Source organism: Microtus ochrogaster, linkage group LG1, assembly GCF_000317375.1.
Source record: "Microtus ochrogaster isolate Prairie Vole_2 linkage group LG1, MicOch1.0, whole genome shotgun sequence".
Lineage (NCBI taxonomy): Eukaryota > Metazoa > Chordata > Mammalia > Rodentia > Cricetidae > Microtus > Microtus ochrogaster.
Window position 1 is genome coordinate 8,733,899 of NC_022027.1, and position 14,759 is coordinate 8,748,657.

The 14,759-nt window shown below is 41.3% G+C and overlaps 1 protein-coding gene across 1 annotated transcript in view; it reads right to left on the reverse strand.

The window, feature by feature from the left end:
- Sun3 (Sad1 and UNC84 domain containing 3) overlaps positions 1–9,343 on the reverse strand; it is a 24,384-nt gene extending 15,041 nt beyond the window's left edge. The window contains exons 1-3 of the mRNA XM_026785233.1: positions 9,286–9,343; positions 8,361–8,533; positions 7,936–7,997 (exon numbers count right to left, since the gene is read on the reverse strand). Coding sequence (XP_026641034.1) covers positions 7,936–7,963 — 28 coding nt within the window. The 5' untranslated portion in view covers positions 7,964–7,997; positions 8,361–8,533; positions 9,286–9,343. The remainder of the gene's footprint in view (positions 1–7,935; positions 7,998–8,360; positions 8,534–9,285) is intronic.
- Positions 9,344–14,759: the final 5,416 nt, after the last annotated feature.

A 14,759-nucleotide genomic window follows, 5' to 3' on the forward strand; every position in this document is an offset into this window, starting at 1 on the left:
GAGAGAGAGAGAGAGAGAGAGAGAGAGAGAGAGAGAGAGAGAGAGAAAGAGAGAGAGGAGCAACTGTTCTGGAATCTGAGACTGAGACTGGTTGCCACTAGATCTGAGATGCAAGACAACATCAGTTTACTTGAAGGAATCCTGAGGGACTTCACTGGAACGCACACTGTGCCAATTACACATTCCTTCCAGACAGAGGAAAAGGCAAAAGGAGAGAGAAGGAATACCCAATGGAAGGACGCTAAAAAGTTTTCGAAGAGATGAAAACAAATCTGTTCACCCAAGAAACCCAACAGATGCCAAGGAGAACAAACGTCAAGATTCCCCACAACAAAGCCCACAATCAAACTGTCCAAAGACAAAGGCACAGAGAACTTGGAAACAGCAAGAAAGGAATGCTTTGCCGTGGATAGAATTCTTGGCGGGATTATCATTTGATTTCTCATCAGAAACTATAGATGCCACAAATCAGTGGGATGATGTGTTTAAAGTGCCCACAGGACAATCAGTGTATTTATGGTGCTGGAGACATTTGTATTCAGCAAAACTAGAATTTTTGGCAAATAAAGAGGGAAAGGAGAAGTGGAGGGGTGCTCAAACAAACCCTGCGGAGTTGTTGCTGTCTTTTGGGTTAAGTAAAAGGACATCCCATGGGACAGCTCAGTGCTATACGAAGATGCTACTGAACTGACTAACAGCTAATAAAAGCTAGCATTATAATAACAGCTAACAGCTATATAATATTACTGGCTAACAGTTAATAAAAGCCAGCATCATAATAACATGGGTCTGTGTGTTAGTTCCTTTTCTCACCATTGAGACAGATTATCCAACAGAAGTAACTTACAGGAGGAGACATTTATTTTGGCTCAGTTTTAGATGCGAATAGTCTACCACAGTGAGGAAGGTGTGATCACTACAGGGACACCACACATGATGCTAGGAGCTTGTGGCATGGCTTGCTCCCATCATGGTAGATCAGCAAGAAGAAATCTTGCACCCGAAGCAGGACCAAGTGATAAGCCTCAAGCCTACCCCCAGAACTCTCTATCTGCTAGCTCCATTTCTCAAAAGTTTAATAACAGCCCTACTTGTTGGAGACTAAGTAGTCAAACATGAGCCTGTGAGAAACATTTTATATTCAAACTATAATAGACAGCAACTCAGGTTTAATTTTTTAAATGGTTTAAAAGATAAACAAATGAAACATAATGATAAATCCACGTTAATGGGTACCTGAATATTTGCATGATTTATAAGCTCATTTGCTATCAAATTGTTGTTATTAGTTCTGACTGCTATAATTCCCATGGTAACTACTAAGAAAATATTTAATTCGTGTGAGAAGAGTCTCCAAAAAGTACATTACAACCAATTCAACACAAAAGGTGGTCACCACAGAAGAAGTTAGAAACAACCAAAAGATATAAGACGTAGGAAAAAAAAAAAAAAAACAAGAAAATGGCTGAAGAAAATCTTTTCTTGTTGGTGATTAATTTAAATGTAAATGGTTAGGCTCTCCAAATCAAAAGTGGTGGTGCCTGCAAGCAATCCTAACACTTTGGAGACTGAGACAGGCCTAGAGAGGAAGTCAAGGCCTAGAGAGAAAGTTCAGGAGTCAAGAGCTCTTGCTGCTTTTCCAGAGAATCCAGATTTGACTCCCAGCATGCACATGGCAGATTACAACCATCTCCCACTCCAGGTGGTGGAAAGACCTCTTCTTGACTCCATGGGTTCACAGATATATCTCAGTGGGAGATGCTTGCTTAACACGTGTATGGCTCTGGGTTTGATCCCCAGAACTGGAAAGCAACAACAACAACAACAACAACAGTAACAACAACAACAACAACACACACACACAATGCTAAAAGCAATGAAAGAACTATGTGAATAGAAAGACAATCCATAAATCTATGTTCAGTAATTCGACCATTAGTTGTTATTAAATTGGCAATATTTCCCCAATCTATTTACAGATTTGAAACAATCCCTGCCACTGGCACAACAGGCTTCTGGGCCAATGGGAAAGACTTAGACATGCATCTATGGTCAATTGAACTTTTGTCAGGATGCCAAGACTATTAAGAATATCCCTATGGGAGAATTATCTCTTTAGCAAATGGTGCTGAGCCAACTAGATACTCATGTGCAGGAAAATGAATTTGGAATTGTACTCTGCACCATTTGACCATAAATGAGCCAACAACATGAGTGTAATTGCTAAAAGAAACCATGCAGAAGAAAACAGCAAATCTTCAATGTTGGAATTCTGCGATGGATTTCTTGATTAAAAAGCCATCAAAATTATAAACATTTATAAACCAAAAGATAAAGTAAAAAAATGAAGAAAAACATTGTGCACAATGAAAGAAAGCATTTTAAAGTCAAACATCTGAGAAGGAAAAATACAGTAAGAAATGGACAAAAGACAGACAAGTCTCCAGATAACACCTACTCATTGTCTGTTAGGAGCCAATTTCCTCCTAAAATCATTGCAGGAACCATCACCCTGGGGAGTCTGCAGAGAACTCCACACCCCTAATTGTGTTAGGAATCGTTCTATTGACAGAGCCTACCCCACACCCAAATTGGCTGATGGAGAGCTATCTGTTAGTGGAACCCACCCCACATTCCAAACTACCTAGGGAACTAGGTGTGGAAACTCAAGACTTCCTGGCCTACAGTGACCTGACTGAAGATAACCTCCTGCCTATGTGACCAACACGGACCACGTGACCAACGTGAACCATGCAGCGAGAGCCCAGACCCCTGTGCCCATCCCCCAACTCCTTACCCTATATAAAGCTGTCCCCATCTCTAATAAACGGAGGCTCTGACAAATGTAGCATGGCCTTCTTCTTCTCTCCTAGCCCATTTATCTTACAGATAGTGCCTCTCCGGGACCCTGGAATAACTGAACTGCCAGACAGTTACTAACCCTAGACTAAGTAACCCGTCAAGGCAACCAACAATTGTCTATAAACTTATGAAAATTAGTATCTACAAAAATGCATATCAATGCCACATTGACCACTCTGTAGCTACCAACATGACTCTAATTAAACAGGGAAATGGCAAGGGAGATTTAAATAGCATAGAGAAAGGCAGAACCCCCCACATTGCTGGTAAAATTGGGCAGTGAGGTACTCAGCATGAAAGATTATCACCATTTCTTTCCTGGTATCTCCACTACTAGCTGTTTGCTTAAAAAGAATCTAAAATAAATGTCCAAACAAACACATGTGCACATGTTCATACCTGTACTATCTCTAAGACCTAAAAGGTATAAATAGGCCAAATATCCGTCAATGGGCAAATGGATTTAAAAATGTGGTATATATGCCCACAATGCAATATTGTTGAGCCACAGAAATGAACAAAGAAGTGATACACTCTACAACAAGGATGGCCCTCCAAACAGGATTAATGAAAGTAAACATATAAGAAAATTTCCAACTTTTTTTTCATCTATTTGAGCTAAGAGGCAGGATGCAGACTTGTGGAGGAGAGAGAGAACAGGAAGCTATTGGCTTGGTATACAAAGAATTTCCTTTAGGAGCCTGATTACATGAGTACTTTGACAGAGGAAGGGCTTGTCCAACACACTTCACCCAATAGTACTGAATTATCACTTCAATTCAGTAGAGAACAAAAACAACAGTGGTCAGTTAAATTCTCCTGAGATTTGTGGGCAAAGTGTTTACATTTGAGCCAGCACATGTGTCGGTAAGTTGGCCGGCTAAAAATTGGAAATACAAAGGAGCAGTTTATAGCCTTTATAAAGATGTCAATGTGTATCTTAAAAGATTATGTGATAATTATATAATTATACCCCAAAGGCTAATGTGTCAAAGGCTTGGTCTTCAACTTGGTGGTACTAGGAGTTGGTAGAAGGTTGAAGAGGTGTGACTCCGTAGGTAGTTAGGTCTTTGGAAGCATATCCTTGAGGGGAACGTTGAAACCATGCAATTTTGACCTGCCAGGCAAGATATGGCTACTGGAGCAACAGTGGCATGACAGCTATGGAGTAACTAGTCACTTTCTCACTGGACTGGAGGTCTGCTCCACAAAAGGGAACTTCATACCCTTTAGACATCTATCTTGGTCAAAAGCCCATGACTGCGGATATCGTGGGCTCTAGGTAGAAGCTGTTATTGTTATCTTACCAAATAGTCATGCTGTCCAAATGCCTCCGAAATGTTTTTATGCTTACACCCAAAGACCTGGGCTGCTCTCAACCGTGGTCAGAGAAGTTTCAATGTGTAGTTAAGAGCTATCAATGGATCGGGAGGCAGAGGCAGGCGGATCTCTGTGAGTTCGAGACCAGCCTGGTCTACAGAGCTAGTTCCAGGACAGTCTCGAAAAACAAAAAAAAAAAAAAAAAAAAAAAAGAGCTATCAATGGAGAGATGGTTAATTGATCAAAGAACTGAGGATAAGAGAACTGGTGCTGAGCCCTAAATGTAATATTTGTGTAAATCTCACTGCCACAAAGACTCAGAAAAAGTCAAAGAAGAGAAGGTAGAAAGAATGTAAGAGCTGGAGGATGGGGAGGATGGGGAGGATGGGGAGAAGCACTGTGACATGCTGGCTTCCAGACACGGCATGACTATTGCAGCCATGAACCCATAGCAGTTGTGATTACCTGTACAAGACCTGAACAAGATCAAGCCAACCAAACTCTGGCATAGATGGGGTACAGGCTCTACCCCTTCCTGAGCTGCTACTGGTTGCTGGAGGAGGGAAAATCATTCTGTTTTGAGGAAGTAGGACTGGTAGGTTTCCCATAACCCTGTGGTAGGATGGGCCCGCAGCTATTTTCATATGGAAGCTCTGACTGGATTTAGTGGTTTTCAAAAAATAAGTTGGGGGTGAGGCATGAGAGGGTTAGACAGGGGAAATGGGAGAAATACATGGTCATATTTCATTATCTATTTATAAAATTCTCAGAAGTAATTACAATTTAAGGTAAGTAGAACTGTAACATGATGGGCTGCTTGTTGGAGTTTATGTCCTGTCCAGTTCCCGCAGCTGGTAAGCCCCAAAGAAAATCACACAGAGGTCTATATAAGTTATAAACTGATTGGCCCATTAGCTCAGGCTTTGTATTAGCTCTTATAATTTATATTAGTTCATTATTCTATTATATGTTAGCCACATGGCTCAGTATCTTTTTCAGTAGAGCAGGTCATATCTTCCTTCTTCAGTGTCTGGACAGGACTGGGGAGAAATGGGCTTCCTCCTTCCCAGAATTCTCCTGTTCTCATTGACCCGCCTCTATTTGCTGTCTGGTTGCCCTGTCTATACTTCCTGCCTGTCTACTGGCCAAGCAGCATTTATTTAAAATATAACTGACAGAATATAGAGGCTTTCTGGACTGTCCTGCCAGCGCAAACTCTGACTCTTTGAGGCAGGAGGTTCGGCTACAGAGAGAGCATTTAAGTGTTGTTTGTGGACACACTGTTGCAGCTTGCTTGCTGGCAAGGACCTTGAAATGCCATAGAGATGTGGCAATAAACATGGCTTTGGCTGATACCTCTGCCATGAGCCTGAAATCTCAGGAAGCTAAGAAATGGGCTGGATCCAGCCATCAAGGCCATAGCTTTACTCCTACCCATATTGCTTAGCAAATTAAAGACTCATGTGGTCAGAAAAAAAGAGAGAGATACAGTAAAGACAGATTCAAAGATGAAGAAAACCTCTAAATGTTTTACAGTGTGTTAAAAATATATGCAGGCTAAAGGTTAAAGTCCTTAAAATAAAAAAGAAAGAAAGAACGTAGTTGTGCATGGTGGTACACACCTTTAATTCCAACACTTGGTAGACAGAGGCAGACAGACCTCTGTAAATTCAAGGTGTGGTGGCACAGCACTTGGGAGGCAGAGGCAGGTGGATCTCTATGAGTTCAAAGATAGCCTGGTCTACAAAGGGAGATCCAGGACAGCCAAAGATATACAGAGAACCTGTCTCAAAAAGTAAAAATAAAAGAAATAGAGGTTAAAGTAAAGACATAACAATGGAAAACACACAGAGAATCTGGATACTGTATGTTATTATGCTTTCTTTGAATTGTTTGAATGCCGAGGAAAGAGCAACAGCTGCTAAAAGATATTTGTTTATAAATGCTGCTAAATAATTCCAAGATAGGTATTTTGAAAATACCTTGAATTCAAAATGGAAGCCAAAAGGTATGTTACTTTGGAAAGGAGATTTTGCTTTTGTTTCCACAGGAAATGAGAGGCTGAGGATTCATTCTGAGTTAAGAAAAATCAGGTTTGATCAAAGAAGACCCCCTGAGAAATCTCCAGTAGGAACAGATTGCCTGGATGTCTGAGTTCTACATTTAGAACAGATTCAAGACTGCTGCCTGAGATGATCAAGACTCACAGGATACTCCAGTCAGGACTTGATCATAATTCTAAATTTTCTTTAGGTCCCCATAAGATTATAAGTGCCCCCAACCAGCATGAAGTAGTCTGGAATACTATGCACATGTTCCCAAAAGATGGACTATGGATATTTTCCTTTTCTTTTTAAAGAGGGGGACATGGTGTGGGAGAATTGTCTATAGTCTGTCAATTATGTTTTAAATAAACACTGATTGGCCAGTAGCCAGGCAGGAAGTAGAGGCAGGACAACCAAACAGGAAGTAGAGGCGGGTCAATGAGAACAGGAGAATTCTGGGAAGGAGGAAGCCAATTCCTCTGCAGTCCTGCCCAGAAGGAAGATGTGACTTGCCCTGATGAAAAAGGTACTGAGACATATGGCTAACATAGATAAAAATAATGGGCTAATATAAGTTATAAGAGTTAATAAGAAGCCTGAGCTAATGGTCCAATCAGTTTATCATTAATATAGACCTCTGTGTAATTTCTTTGGGGGCTTGCCGACTGTGGGAACTGGGCAGGACAGAAACCCAAACAAGCAGGCCCTCATGTTACAAAGAAGTAAAACATTGTATGCATGTATTAAAATACTATGAAGAAACATATTATCATGTATAACTAATATGTGGGTTAAAGCTTTTAAAAATTAAAAAAAAGATCTCTAAGCTCAGTCATTCAAATTTAGAGCAGGTAAAATATCAGATGTTTCTTTCAGAAACATTGGGGATTCTTTCCTTTTTGCTCTATCATCTATCTATCATCTATCTATCTATCTATCTATCTATCTATCTATCTATCTATCTATCATTCATCCATCCACCATTATATCACCTATTGTTTATCTATATGACCTTGCAGAAGACAACTGGATGTAGTACATTTTTTTCTTTCTACTTTGTGAGTTCAGAGACCAAACGCAGATCATCAGGCTTGGCAGCAGGGACCTTTACCACTTGAGTCAACTCACTGGCCCCATATTAGGGATTCTCAGCTTCCATGCAATTTTTGTGTTCTTTTGCATATGTATATAATATGACCTCTGGTTTTGTGCTATGCACATGTGTGTCTCTGAATCTATATGTTCTCATGTTTTTCTTTGCCTCTTTTCAGTTTGTTTTGTCTTATTCTGTTTTGTTTTGTTTTTCTTATTTTATTGTCATTCTTTCCATGCCTGTTTTTCTAGGGAAAGATAGAGCATGGATTCTGCAAGGAGGGGAAGTAGCAAGGGTCCCAGAATAGTTGTTGGAGGGGAAACTATAATTGGAATATAGCATATACAAAAATCTATTTTAAATAAAAAATAGAAAAATAAACTATAATACAAGAAAATAATTTTAAATTAATTTTAAATAAATTAAATTAATTTTTAATCATTATAAATTTTCTAAGAAGCTTATATTATTTTTAGCACAGTACATGGAAGGGGGAAAGGAGCTGAAAGAATGTGCAGGTGACCTCCAACATGTCAAACACGAGTCATCCCACTGAGCCCTCTGTTACCATACACTCAGTGAGTCAGTTTAAGGATCATCACCTCTAAGACTTACCAAAAAGAAGAAAAGTTGATGTGAACATTGTACTTAGGATAATCTTCCATGATAGAGTTAACCTACAAAGAATGAAGAGCTTTAAGAATTTAGCAATGTAAGCCATTGCTATTAACTTTTAACTTGGACTTCAGACTCGTCAGAGCACCCAAGTCAACAGGCTTAATTTGTCTCACTCCTGGTTCCTCTAGATGAATTCTGCGGGCTATTTAATTTCTGATCTGTGACCCTTGAAATGGACAGAAATAATTTCCAAGAAGGAGTATGTGCATATATGCTCACATTCTTCCCCCACACACATGTACTGTGATGCTATTGGGTCCCTATTTATGGTCTTTAAATGTTTTTAAGAAAACAAAGTTTTTCTACAAGTCAACAACCATGAATATACTACATGACTAATGACTGAGGTTAAATGAGTTCACCAGACTGGTCCCTAAACTGATAGGACTGGTATCCTTATGGAACCAGAAGGGACCAGACAGCTATCCGTGCGCCATCTGGACATCTGGTGTCTGCTGTCTTCAAGAAAGGCAGAGAGTCTCCACCACAGCCATAGTCAACTGGAGCCATGGTTTCATCTTCCTTGGTTTTTGAACTGTGAGAAAAATCAATGCCATTTTTTAGTTTCCCATCCTCTGGCTTTTTACTGTGGCCCAAGAGATAAGTCTACCTAATCCATGAACAAGCCTTCTGTGTTTACAGCTTCCACTCTGAAAGTGTCTCTTCTGGGCTCTGTCCCTGCTCATCTGTCCTGTCTGGTTTTGTATTTCTGTGACTGGACATGTGTGGGCAGCTCCATCTCTCTGCCCTTTCTTAGCCCTGTGCCTTGAACTGTACACTGTGGTGTGCAGTTGAAACTCACCATTCCTATAAGTGGTGAGTACCTTACCACTCAGTTATACCCCAAGTTCCAAATTCAACCTTTTAAAAATAAAATCCTTAAAAGAAAAAAGAATGCTAAAGCCAATTGTGCTTGAATCTGTAAGTGCCTGGACAAAGTGTTCCAGGTTGTCAAGCTGAAAATTGGTTAGTTAGAAAAACCAGACAATGATAGACCATTTGTAACTGGTAGTTGGCAGGTAGATGCATTGGGAGAAGCCCTGTGTCAGAACGTACAAAAGACCAGGGACACCTGTCCCAATATGTCAAGTCACTCCACAGTGTGGCTCTCAGTCTCTCATCTGCTTGTTCCCAACTAGACTCCATCAGCTGAAAGTCAGGGCTGTGACGAAGGGCTGAGAGGGTGGCCTCATCTGGAAATGATGCAGTCTGTATGTCGACACCCTCATCTCTTTAAAATTCACTCCTTTTATGTTAGGTTCTGCTGCCGGTAAACAGACTACTTACATTACAAGGTAGTTGACCAAAGGGTGTATTAGGTGAGTCTCTCACCAATCCTCCTTACAGCTGTGAAGACAGCTGGGCTCGGTGACCCACAGCTCACAAAGAGAAACTTCAATTGCCTGGATACGGAACCTAAGCATCTTGACTCCCCCTCTTCCATCACACTGAGTGGCAGCCAGGGCTAACTTAGTGCTAAAAGTTACTAGGAGACCCCTCTCCTAGGTAGAGTTTTTTGACACCATGCGGCGGCACAGTTTACTCTCTAGAGAGTGTTGTGTGGGAGTTAATTATAATTCTTCGGTAGGCTGAATCACATGAAAACTACTAAACTACCCGATTTTCTAAAACTTAGGGTTTTGTTCCTAACTGGAAAGCTGGGCTGCCAGGTTGTGCCTTGTGAGATTCTCTCCCTTCACTAGTCTGTGAGATTCTGTCACTGAAGGCAAGCACGTGTCATTACGGAGATTCTAAAGGTTGCTCTTCTTGACAAGGTCACTGTGTCCTTTCTCTCTTATGGCCAGCAGTGCTTGGCACGGGTGATCTCTCACAGTTATTAATGGTGGCTATCAGGAGGTTTCAGCCCCGCCCCCGTCGTAGGTGGTGGGCAACATATTTGGCTCACCCACTAGACAGGGCTCTCTCCTTAGGGGAAATTTCTTACCGGAGGAAACACTATTATTAGCACACAAGGTGCTTCAGTCCCCAGGCTGTTTGTCCTCACCCACGGGTGCAGTAAACGTCTCTCTGGCCTAGTGTGCAAAGGCCAGCACTAAGGTTGGTGTAGCCCGGATCCTCGACAAGGCCCTGTGACCACAGACCGTGTCATCTGTTTGATTTGTTACCACTGCCATAGTTCACTCTTCCAAAAAGTGTAACTCCTCTGTCTTAATCCTTTTCCCTGGCCCACTGTTAATATTCAACTTCAAATGGCTGGTTTGCCATAGGAAGTATGATGGTTGCGAGCTTTAGGGGAAAATGGAAATAACACCCATGTTATTTCACAGATAGACAGGGCGCAGACGTACAGCAAACACAGTAGAGCTCAGCAGGGGTTGCTGGTGGATGTCTATAATTCTGCTATAACTTTAAGGCCAGCCTGAGCTATGGTATGAAGGCACCTCCAAAACCTTAGAGCAGGTATATGGAAATCATTCTGCAAACTGACATACAGGTTCATGTTCAGGGTTCTTACCCTGACAACAGAACATTAACACTCAGACTGCTGCTGGGTTCTTCAAAAAAAAAAAAAATGGAGAACTCTCAACAGAGGAATCTAAAATGACTGAAAGACACTTAAGGAAATGTTCAACATCCTTTGTCATCAGAGAAATGCAAATCAAAACAACTCTGAGATTCCATCTTACACCTGTAAGAATGGCCAAGATCAAAAACACTGATGACAACTTATGCTGGAGAGGTTGTGGGGAAAAGGGCACACTCCTGCACTGCTGGTGGGAATGCAAGCTGGTACAGCCCCTTTGCATGTCAGTGTGGTGATTTCTCAGAAAATTAGGAAACATTTACACAATGGAGTATGACACATCTTGAATTTTGCAGGAAAATGGATGGAGCTAGAAAACATTATTTTGAGTGAGGTAACCCAGACACAGAAAGACAATTATCCAATGTACTCACTCATAGGTGGTTTTCCATGATTCCAGAGAACTTAGACAACACTGAGGACACTAAGAGAGACTTACATAGATCTAATCTACATGGGAAGTAGAAAAAGACAAGATCTCCTGAGTAAATTGGGAGCATGGGGACCTTGGGGGAGGGTTAAAGAAGAGGGGAGAGGCAGAGAGGGGAGCAGAGAAAAATGTAGTGCTCAATAAAAATCAATAAAAAAGTAATACATGACATTATTAAAATAATTAAAAATTATGTGCAAAGGAATAAAATGGGAAGTAAATTTTCTTCTCCTTCAGGTCCTCTCACTTTTCCTTAAAGTCATTTCTATTCATTGTTTCTTTTTTTTTTAAATTGAATCTCAGAAAACATTTACTAGAACAAATGCCAAAAAATTAAAACAAAATAAAACAGAACAAGGAAGTCATGCATATTGTATTCAAACTAGAGAAGAAAAGAAACAAAACAAAACACAGAAAGTTTGTCAGATTTCTGTCGAGGAACAGAACCAATAGTGTGTTGGGGGTGTGTGGGCATGTTTCTGTGTATACGTATGCATCTATACAGATGTGAATCAAGAATCTTTAGATCGGCTTACACAGTTGGAGGCTGGATAGTGCAACATTGCTGAAGAGCTATAATGATAGGCCATAATTCTGAGGAACCAGAGAATCCAGTAGCTGCTCACTGTGAGAACCCGGACTCATTCAATGACGAAAGCCTGGAAGCATCCCTGGAATCCTCTAGTATAAATACATATTAGAAGGCTGAAGAAGCCATTTCTTTCTTTATTTAAAAAAATAGATGAATAAACATTTATTAGTCAAAAAAAAAAAAAGAACAATGCTGAAAGAGCTGCCCATCCTTCCTCTGCTTTTGTCTTTCATGCATTTCCTCCCACAAGTCACGAAGAGCTCCTAGCACGGTGAGCACTGTTTTCTCATCCCTATTTTACCGAAAGCTACAAGCCATGTGTATGGTTTTGGACGCACGTCTTCTTCACAGATACGCCTTTTCCAATAGCCAAACTGGGAGGGAGCACATTTTGAAAAGTCCAGTGACTCACTATGGCGTCATTCTTTGTGATACCTCACAATGGCCAGCAGGTCATCACCACACCCAGGCTGGGATTGTGTGCTCATAAGCTTCTCTGAGTCTCTGATGCCTTGCTGTATCAGATGCCAAACCTAATGAACAATGTAAAGATCTTCTATGCATCTATTGCTTTGCTCCAAAAACCCTGGCTGCTTTGATATGTGGTGTGGGAGGTTCTTCTGCCTATGTGTCACTTTTATTGGTTAGTGAATAAAGAAACTGCCTTGGCCTGTTGATAGGGCAGAGCTTAGGTAGGCAGGGAAAACTGGACTGAATGCTGGGAGAAGGAAGACGGAGGAAGAGAGAGAGATGCCATGGAGCTGCTGCTGGAGATAGGTGTGTTGAAACTTTGCTGGTAGGCCACACCCTCGTAGCGAAATACAGATTAACAGAAATTGGTTACATTAATATGTAAGAGTCAGCCAGTAAGAAGGTAGCGCTAATGTGTTAAGCAGTGATTTAATTAATACAGTTTCTGTGTGGTTATTTCAGGTCTAAGCAAGCTGGGGAAACCAACAAACAGCCTCCCCTATCACAGATATGTTCGTTTCAATACTCAGAGATATCAGAGACACAATGTTAGGCCCAACCCCCCCGTCTCATTCCTCTCATTCCCCCCTCTAGGTCACTAACTTAAAATTAATACTGTATTTCCATATCGTTTTTTAAAATGTGTTACAAATATACATATTAGACAAAATAAATGATATCCTACGTTATGTTTCAATGTCATAAATCCTGAGATGGCTTAACCCAGTCGTTCTACCTGTATTTTATTATACAGCAATTCATTCACTCATTCTCCCACAGATGCATGCTTACTTTATTTTCAGGGACAAAATCCATGTGCACTGCCTGTTTCTGCATGCACACCAAAGTGCATTTTAGTCACCGTCTAGACACCGAATTGCTGCAAGGAAGACCTGGGCTTCTTTGGACCGTATAATTCTAGGGTGACCAATTACCTTACTTTTAACACCGAATGGACTCAGTCTTATATTTTTTTAAAATGTGAAGTTTTTGGAGCAGTGCCAGCAAGCTGACTCAAGAAAAATGTCTCCTGCTTGTATCCCCAATGCTTGTAATTTTGGTGGACATTATGGATATAATGGTGCTTTCATGTTAGCTTTGAGATCGGGGGGCGGGGAGTTTTGAGGTACCAGCAGAATCCTGGACTGCAGAGGGATATTGTAAGATGGAAGACTCCTTCTGCCCAGTGGCAGAATTACTTACTGTGGCCCCAGTTGAAGACCCAGAAATTACTTTTCCCACTTTAGCCTTGATGGCACACATACTGTCTTCAGTTCCACCTGTAAACACAAAATTCGTCTGGGACCACGTTAGAGCCCCTCCCCCAAATCACATAGCCTGGAAACAGTCCTGGTAGTCCTGGCCACACGGAGATTGTAGGGGGAGGCGCACCCATCATCTCGGCCTGGGGCAAGCATGTCAATCATCCAACAGCAGATCCCGAAGCATCTCTGTAACACAGATCTGAAATGCTGTAGCTATGATCTGGGTTATCTATCCAGATACCCGGCAGGAGACATGTCCATCCGTCTCCCAAGAGAAAGTCCCACTGCTCTTTATTTTATGGAAGATCCTGACACATGTCTGTCATTCTGCTTCAGTCTGTGAAAAGAGCTACAAGAGCAATTGTTACGGCCACCCAGGAACCTTTTACGAAATGAGTCCATCTTACTCCTAGAGTCAGGCCTGCTGACGTTAGCCCTAGCTATTGGCTCTGAGGCAGCTCTCTGGCTTGGTTCCCAGTCTTCTTCACTTGTGCCTGAGTGACAGCAGAGGCGGCCTCAGGGACCCTCTTATTAAAACAGAGAAATCCCCTGCAGAACGCATAGGACCTGTATCTTCTTATGTACTGAATAACAGACCTGTGTCTGAAGATGCCACTGTGAATCTTAAACTTGGTTCTCCATAATCTGTGTGCTGGAGGCTTTCTAACGCAGTGCCTGGCATGCCTTAGTCTCTAGCTGCAGATTATACAACAGAAGACAGCAGCAGTCAAGTTGTTTGAAACCTGCTCCAGACTCTTTTCTATTAGCCTGAAGACACAACAGGATGAGGTCTTCGCCAGCTGAAATCAGTCTGTGAAGACTGGGGATGCGATCATTCTATCAGATGCACAGACTTTCACGTCTACAGGGATGACAAAGAATTAGGCAAGCAGGATACCATCAGAAAAAAATAAGGTTCAGGGAATGACCCTAAGGAAACTGCCTGCTTAAAAATAATAATAAAGAGTTTAGAGAAGTTGGGTGAAGGGCTGGAGAACACAGTTAGCAAGACAAAGTCGGAACAGTAACACCCAAGCAAAACAAGATGTTAGATAAAATCAGCACAGTGACAAATGACCAGACAGCCTTAATTCAAACTTACCGTTACAGCCTGAAATTTTTCCTTAGAGAGTCATGGAAACAGATTCAGTAATCTGAAGAAAGAATCGATAAATCGGAGACATTCCCCTTGGCACCCAGAAAGCTGGCTCAGTGGGGGAACGTGCCTACCTTGCAAACCCTCTGGCCTGACTTAGATCTATGGAGCCTGATGAGGTAGAAAGAGAAAACTGACTTCTGAAAAATGTCCTCTGGCCTCTACACACACAGTGTGTCGTGTGCACTAACACACATTCGCACTAATAATAAACTATAAAAAATAAAACTAAAAAATAAATAACAAGAAAAAAATATTCTATTTGAAATTAATCCTTTTGAGGCGATATAAGAATGAAAATG